We start from the raw sequence: 8150 nt of genomic DNA, 5'->3' as shown, positions 1-8150 counted from the left end.
TAAGTTTCGGGAACCCTTAAAAATGTTCTATTACTTACTAACTTATTTGAAATATTACAATTTAAATTTATTTTATACACATACTGTTCTTCAAGTATATTATTTTAAAGCAAAAAAAGTTTTGTTTGCAGTCTTTAAATAAACCCTAACTATACTTTTACGTGTAGTGAAAATAAGATGAATAAAAGAACGCAATGTTTGTATACACGACATGTTTATTAAAAAATGTTCTTAGTACATATTAGCATGGATCCACTCAATTTGATCAGAGTTCTTTGCATAAGCTGTTGGAAACTTGTCTGCATTACAAGTTGCTGCACCCCATGAGGTATTTCCGATCAGATAGTTCACTCCGTTTTGTTTTTGCCACAGTGGACCACCAGAGTCTCCCTAAAAAAATGTTATATTGCTATTTCTAACTCATACAGTATACTTTTTTTCTATAACATATAATTGAGATTGTTTTAGATATAGTTTCACATATTGTAGTTATCATTAGAGTTTTCAACAATTTTTCGACGTTGCCAACAACTAGCATATTTAACATGTTCTATTTTTAAAATAGCTTCTTTAAGATGAAAACATAACTGATTTTTGAAAAATCATAAGAGAAAGTAAGGTATGTGTTTTCTACTTAAGTCTATATATGTCGAAAAACACTTATAACTAACACTGCAAGCACCGACTCCTCCAAGACCGATGCAGATGGTTTGTGGAGTTACAAGCGAAGCATCACCGAACGCAGCCGCACAATCCTCGTCAGAAACAATTGGCACGTCGACAATATGAAGGTCGTTTGGAGGAATGCGAACTGTTGGGTCGATCAGTCCCCATCCGGAGATTGTTGCCATTCCGGTGAAAACTTGGTTCTTAGAAGGGAGGTTGATAGTTTCGACCTGTGTTTATAGAACAAGCTCTCAGCTACTTTCAAGAATAACTGAGTGACTTTTGTTTAACTTAAACATTACAGTCAAAATTGTGCTCATTACAATACAATAAAGCTATTGTTAGCTACTCTACTTTGCCGTTTTAAACTCCAGTTTTTAAAAACTTGCGATATTATTAATTATTGCTTTGTTCTGTTGAAATTTAAATAAGTAAGTTACAGTAAAGTATATCTTTATCTAAAAACAGAGCTAGTAGTTCACTTACACCAGTTTAAGTTAGTTTTATCCTGAAAGTTTTCTACATGTCAGACTGTTTACGTTTCTTTATAACTTAAGTATCGTTTTGTTTTACAATTTTACCCTATCAATGTCTTGGGAAAGTTTATAGATTCTAGATATATTTACAAAAAGCTGACCATATACATTTTAAATAGTGCGAAAAATTTACAGTTAAAAAAGTTTAGCATTAAGAAATTTGTTTAAACTGTAGTAAAGCTTTTAATATACCTACTAAAGAAAGCTATCAGCTCTTAAATGTTTTCATTTTAGTTTTAAACAAATAAAGTTTGAGTTATCAAAAAAAAAAAACTTACTGCACCAGGTTTAAGAACTACAGCTTTATCAAGTGTAATGACGGAATAATCAAAATTTATAATTGGACTCTTGATGAACTCTGGGTGTTGTTCCCATCTTTTGATAGTCATCACTTGTTTAAGTTTTGGCCATTGAAGCCCTTCAAGAGCAACAACGGCTCTGTTAGGTGTTTTAGTGTTATTAAGGTTTATTTGGTAAATAAACTCAAAAATTAATCAATTTTTACACAAACAGAAGAGTAAAAAAAGTGTATTAGAAAAAAAAAGTTTCACATATTATTTTAAATTCGCTAAAACTAAACTTTTAGTGAAAAGAGGGATAAAAAGTATATATGTGTTTATAATAATTTAAAAGATGAATCCAAATACTTTGCAATTAATCTTTTGTTAAAAAACCTATAATTATTGTTTTTTAAAGCTCTGTTGATGAATCTTATTTTCCACTTAAAAGTTAAAACATCTTTCATTAGCTTTACAGAGGTTTGACAAAGAAACTACATCTAATTTTACTTACTAGACTAAACTTATAAATTGATTTCTATACTGATTTACAATTGATTGATACCCAAAACTAACTTAATAGTCACATAGTAAATGTGACCAAGTTTTATACACAATAATAAATTTTACAACTAAAAAAACATTAAACTTTACGTACTTAAAAAAAAAGAACCTATATTGTAAAAAGTAGAATTAAAAAAAAAACAATTGATTTAACGTACTAAAAAGTATCTTTTAAACAAAAATAAAGTGCCCTAACTTCTATTACTTAAAATATACCAAAATAACATTTTAAAAATATAACTAACTGCTCAGATCCGACAGCGAGCTTGCAGTGACCTGCCGACATGACATGAGTTGGTGAGATGAGTGATGCTCCGCAGAAGTGGGCACCAGTCAGTTGGAGTGACACCTGCCATGGAGACTGGGCTGTTGATGTGGCTAGCTCACCTCCGATGATGCGAGAACTTGGTGGTGCACATTGCACTGTTATAAAATTTGTTATTTAAGGCAAAGTTGCCAGAATGCTAATGCTTCTATGCTAACTAAACACTAAGGCTTAACAAATGTTTGTTTTTTGATATATAAAATGTTATATTTAAGTTTTTTTGACTTTTATTTCATTAAGTTCTTGTAACCCTGACTTAAGGTAAATTATATACAATATAACTGATAAGAACCTCAAATTATTAGACTCAACTTAACTTGGATATTATATTTTGGTATTATTCTTCAATCTGTATTTTGTCATTACTGAAAAACAGTTCTCTATGCTTAAGTTATTGAGCTATGTTTTAGTTACTTTTCTAGCAAGATTATAACAGAGTAAAAGTAAAAGTCATATTCGGTTATTGCATACTACTACTTTAAACAACATAAAATAAAGCTGAACTGACCGAGTCCAATTAGAGCGAAAAACGCTACAATTTTCATTGTTTAAGTTAATTTAAAATTTAAATACAAACCATGTTAGTTTTTTTCGCTTTTATATAGAAACAACGCCACCTATGACGTAGAGTCAAAATAGCATTTGTTCAAGTTCTCACCAAGTTTGGATGTGCTTTTTTATTAAACATGTAGTTATTTTTGTTCATATATTGGAAATAAACAAACAACCAACGCAACAGTCTGATATCTAGGATCGTTCTTATTAAGGCTGTTTAGGAAGTATTTAATATATTGTAATCAATATAAATTACAAAACAGAAATAAAAATAAAACATTTTTCAATAACTATTGAAATTAAATTGTACAATGGAAAATAAATAAAAGTTGATTCACAATTTCAAAGTCAGTTTGGTCTTTAATTCATTTTAGAATAAGTTTAAGAAAGTTATTTTTAACAAGGATTGGTAGATATTAGACAAAATACGTTTGTTTACTTACTAGGTTTTTAAATTACAGACTAAAAACCTACTCAAATTTTTAAATTAATCCTTAAAAATTTACAGGATAAATTGTTAAATGTATCTTTAGGCATTTTAAATTTTGCATGAAATAATGAAATAAATGGAAAGTAAAAGAACTAACAACTAGGAAGACTTCACAAAAGTGTAAACATTTCTATTTTTTAAACAACAAAAAACATTAATAAAATTCTAAAAAAAGTAGGCTTAAAAGCTATGAGCTTGTTTTTAAAACCATTTAATAAAAATGCTGTTGAAAATAACAAACGTGATTAGAATTTTCATATACACATTTGTAAGAAATTTTGTTATTTATTATAAAATATCATTGAATAATACTGAAACTTTTAACCTTTTATTAAAATATCTAAAAAGAGCGAACACTCACTTAAAATGTTTACATATTTTATATGATCTAAATGTACGTGTTTTTGGTAAAAGTTTATGTAATTTTCTACTAACTCCTTAACTTAGCATTTATGTAGAAAACAATTAAATATAACTACTACTTTTCTTAAAATTAGAAAATAGTAGTTAGCTGAGTTTCACAAAGTTTCAACAAAATATATAAAAATACAATATTTATTCAATAAATAAACGATTTAATTTAAAAATAAAAAATATTCTAAAATGCTGTTATTAGCTATATGTAAGTAATAAACTATTTTAAACTTTAAAATTGTCCTGGATACGACGTTACAATGTATCCGTGGTGTACAAATCGATAACGTCAAGGTTCTTCGTGCACCAGGTCATATGACCAAATACTTTGAGCTTCTTTTTTGTCGTTTAATAAACTATAATTATAAAACTGCTTCACTATAACTTTAAGATTTGCGCCTAATTTCTTAAGTATTTTAATTAATTTGAAGAGAAAACAAATTATGAAAAGTATTTTAGCTTTAAGGGATTGTATTTAGTAAACTAAAACAGATGCTACTTGTTCAAAGTTCAATTACTTTAATTTAAAAAAGAAAAAAAAAGAAGCTTAGTTTAGGAAACTTTTTTAAATGTGTCAACCTTAAAATATTTTTAAATATCTATTTCTATATATTCGCTTAAAAACTTTAAAAGTAACTAAACTAAGTGATTAAAATATTTTACAATTATAATTATCAAGAGTTGTATAGCAAGTTTTATAAGTAGTTGTATTTGCTTTAAATATTTTAAAGATAACTACAATTTAGTATGTTTATCTTAAAATAGAATCTGAAGCTTTTAAACGATACACCAAGAGATATTTTTTTACAGAAAGATGCATTTCAAAGTTTGTACTTTAGTTTAAATAACACTTTAATTGTTAAATTACTAATTTTTTAAAAACTTTAAAGTACTTTTTATTTACTTTATTAAGTATGACATATGTTTGCATAAAATTTTCTTTCAATTTTACATTATAATGGCTAGTTAGTCTTTACTGTTTATAAAGTAATAAAATGATAACCTTTGCTAACCTAAAATTTTACAATAAAACTCAAGTAATGAAAAAAAGTTTTATCCCTAATTAAAACTAAATGTTTATAATCTTATAGTATTTTATACTTCAATTATATTTAGGTTCATAGTTGATATAATTAACGTTTAATTTGTTTACTTTCAGAAGAGATTTAAATTAAATTAAAAATATTAAAACAGATCACCCGTAAATTTATTAAGTTTAAAGTAAATCTTATAGTTAAAACTTAAATTTTGAAGTTATGCTTTTAAAACAATAAATTTATGTAAAAAAAAAAAACAATTTAAAATAATGAGTATATGTACAGACGTTTTTGAGTAAAGTTACTTTATAGGAAAAATTTTTCTAATTTTAAATTTATTAATTACTTGTGAGTTGTTAAAACTATATAAGAACTCATGAAACTTTTATACAGTTTAATAAATTAATTATCTTATATGATTTACTACATTTATTTTTTTTAGTACATAACCTCAAGTTATACTGATAAAAAACAACAAAAAGTTATATAGTCAATTGATTATTTATTCATTTTGCGTGTTGTAAAAATGTTAACGAAAAAATGCATGTATATACAATGTTCTTTTTTAAAATGTTCCTAGTACATATTAGCATATATCCATTCAATTTGATCAGAGTTCTTTGCATAAGCTGATGGGAACTTGTCTGCATTACAATTTCTTTTACCCCATGAGTTGTTTCCAATCAAATAGTTCACTCCGTTTTGTTTTTGCCACAGTGGACCACCAGAGTCTCCCTAACAACAAAATGTTTTTTTTTAATCATTCAGTAGTTTTCTATAAAAAAACAAATGAGTATATTTTTGAATAAAATTCTAAACGTTCTGCCTGTCATTAATTATCATTAAAAGTTGTAAACATTGGTATGACATTATAAACCAGTATAACATGTTTTATTTTTCAATTAGTTATTTGTTAAACTAAAATATTATTGAATTTCATAAAACCATTAGATAAGGTAAAGTCCATTCTATCATAGATTCAAAATAAAAAGCAGTTTCTGACTTACATTGCAAGCACCGACTCCTCCAAGACCGACGCAGATGGTTTGTGGTGTGACGAGTGAAGCATCACCGAACGCAGCCGCGCAATCCTCGTCAGAAACAATTGGCACGTCGACAATATGAAGGTCGTTTGGTGGAATGCGAACTCTAGGATCTATCAGTCCCCATCCGGAGATTGTTGCCATTCCGGTGAAAACTTGGTCCTTAGAAGGGAGTCTGATGGTTTCGACCTGCAATTTAGAATAAAGTTTCTGTTCAACTAATTAATTTTTGTATAACTAAAACTGGTTTAGTCAATTTAATGTAACGTTCAATATCAAAAACCGTAAGTAGAATAACCTAACTTTTTATTTAAAGTATAATTATTTTTTCTCAATTTTTTTTTCAACCGTTTATTTTTTGATAAAAAAGAATAACGCATATCATAACTTTTTTGGAAAAAAATATTGAAGTAATTGCAAATGAGCATAAGAGAAAGTGACAAAAAATAAAAAAGATAATTTTTAGTATGGAAAATTCTATGAAAAATGATTTTAAATTGATATATATGTTGTAAAGAACATACAAGAAATTATTTTTTGAAATAATTTTTTCAACTAATAAAAAATTATCTTTTATAAAACGATTTTTACTTACTGCTCCAGGTTTAAGAATTACAGCATTATCAAGCGTGATGACAGAATAGTCAAAATTTATAATTGGTTTCTTGATGAACTCTGGGTGTTGTACCCATTTTTTGATGGTCATCACTTGGTTAAGTCTTGGCCATTGAAGTCCTTCAAGTGCAACAGTGGTACTATAATATGTTTTTATAGTTTATAACATGTTCTAAATTAGTTATGCTACCTCAATTAGCTTAAGGTGGTCAGGTTTAGTAAAAAGTTAATGAAGGATACAAGCAAGTAAATAAGACAAGACACACTAACTTAAAAAATTGTTAATTTAAACAAATAACGAAATTTGAAAAAAAAGTGCTCTTAAACAGTATAGGTTAACTAAACTTAAACCAGAAATCTAAATATTAAGTTTGTTCATTCTAAATTCCCAATTTAAAGACAATGAGTTTAATACTATATTCTGTATTTTTTTTGTTATAAAGGTAAAAAATAATCTTTAGCCACTTTTCCTTTCATAACGATGAACATTTTACAGAGATTAAGCAAGTGAATTAGATCAATTTTAATTTTACTGTTTCGGCTCAATATGAACCTCAGTATTTCTCTAAATTTAGAAATATAAGCTGCTTATTAATTAAAATGAATAAGTAGTTTTAATAGTTATATAAACTTTAAAAAAGTACACTAAGAATTCAAGCAAAAAATTTTAGAAAAGAAAGAGTTTTTGTAAAATTTTTACGTAACATTAAATAGATATTTATGTAACGTATTTAATAAGTTTATAACTTGATAGAATAATAATATTTAGTTTTGTCTAAAATTTAAAATAGTTTATAAAAACAAAACTAGCTCTTTCCATCCGACAGCGGGTTTACAGTCAGCTGTAGACATTACATGCGCAGGTGAGATGAGTGATCCTCCACAGAAGTGAGTACCAGTCTGTTGGAGGGAAACCTGCCATGGAGACTGAGCTGTTGATGTAGCCAGCTCACCTCCGATGATGCGAGATTGTGGTGGTGCACATTGCACTGGTATGAAATTTGTTATGTTAATCTACAGACATACAAATGATTACCTACTGGCTTAACAAAATAACTATTCACTGTGGTATTTGGTAGGTTTTGTTTAAAGCTCATGTCTTAACTATTGTCATTAATTAATAATATATATATTCAAACTATAAAATTAAATTTTCATATACATTTTAGATAGATCAGAATAATACAAAGGTAAACATGTCTTTAAACCGTATTGCAAATTATTGTTAAAAAAAATTGTGAAATTCTAGCTAAACTTACCGAGACCAATAAGAGCTACGGCGAAAAAAGCTGCAAATTTCATAGTTATAAATATTGGTTTAAAAATAAAAAAACAAACTGTCTCATGTTTTTCCGTTATATTTTAACAAAAAAGCGACTGATAACGTTAAGTCAAAATAACATTTGTCAACCTTCTCACCAAACTAAGATGCTCTAGTTTGTTGAAATAAGCTTTTTTAAACAAAGATATGTTTATTTGCTCAAACTTGATAAACTTAAAAAAAATTAATAAAGTTTTGAGGTAGAACTATAATACATTTAAAATGATACAACTGTAATAAAAAAAAATTTAATCAAAATAGTTGATTCTAAACTTAAAAAAAAATTATTAAACAGTATTGTTTAAA

General features: G+C 26.9%; 2 protein-coding genes across 2 annotated transcripts; both read right to left on the bottom strand.

Moving 5' to 3' along the window:
• Window positions 1-231: 231 nt before the first annotated feature.
• Window positions 232-2914, bottom strand: LOC145836828 (trypsin 3A1-like). The gene is made up of 5 exons (XM_082944603.1): window positions 2878-2914; window positions 2290-2467; window positions 1481-1640; window positions 672-896; window positions 232-390 (listed from the first exon to the last, which is right to left on the bottom strand). The coding sequence occupies exons 1-5, from the start codon at window positions 2912-2914 to the stop codon at window positions 232-234; spliced, it is 759 nt and encodes a 252-aa protein (XP_082800729.1).
• Window positions 2915-5441: 2527 nt separating this feature from the next.
• Window positions 5442-7825, bottom strand: LOC145836816 (trypsin 3A1-like). The gene is made up of 5 exons (XM_082944592.1): window positions 7783-7825; window positions 7335-7512; window positions 6504-6663; window positions 5873-6097; window positions 5442-5600 (listed from the first exon to the last, which is right to left on the bottom strand). The coding sequence occupies exons 1-5, from the start codon at window positions 7823-7825 to the stop codon at window positions 5442-5444; spliced, it is 765 nt and encodes a 254-aa protein (XP_082800718.1).
• Window positions 7826-8150: the final 325 nt, after the last annotated feature.

Source organism: Thalia democratica, chromosome 1 (genome assembly GCF_965202585.1).
Source record: "Thalia democratica chromosome 1, ktThaDemo2.hap1.1, whole genome shotgun sequence".
In the NCBI taxonomy this organism is placed as follows: domain Eukaryota; kingdom Metazoa; phylum Chordata; class Thaliacea; order Salpida; family Salpidae; genus Thalia; species Thalia democratica.
This window is presented reverse-complemented; position numbering and strand designations above follow the sequence as displayed.

Excerpts from the sequence above, each read along its gene's own strand:
- LOC145836816 (XM_082944592.1), bottom strand. The coding sequence starts at position 7,825 with ATGAAATTTGCAGCTTTTTTCGCCGTAGCTCTTATTGGTCTCG. Across the intron at positions 7,513-7,782 it reads CGTAGCTCTTATTGGTCTCG|TGCAATGTGCACCACCACAA; the intron begins GTAAGTTTAGCT and ends ATTTCATACCAG. Across the intron at positions 5,601-5,872 it reads GAGGAGTCGGTGCTTGCAAT|GGAGACTCTGGTGGTCCACT; the intron begins GTAAGTCAGAAA and ends TTTTGTTGTTAG.
- LOC145836828 (XM_082944603.1), bottom strand. The coding sequence starts at position 2,914 with ATGAAAATTGTAGCGTTTTTCGCTCTAATTGGACTCG. Across the intron at positions 897-1,480 it reads TAGTTCTTAAACCTGGTGCA|GTCGAAACTATCAACCTCCC; the intron begins GTAAGTTTTTTT and ends CTATAAACACAG. Across the intron at positions 391-671 it reads GAGGAGTCGGTGCTTGCAGT|GGAGACTCTGGTGGTCCACT; the intron begins GTTAGTTATAAG and ends ACATTTTTTTAG.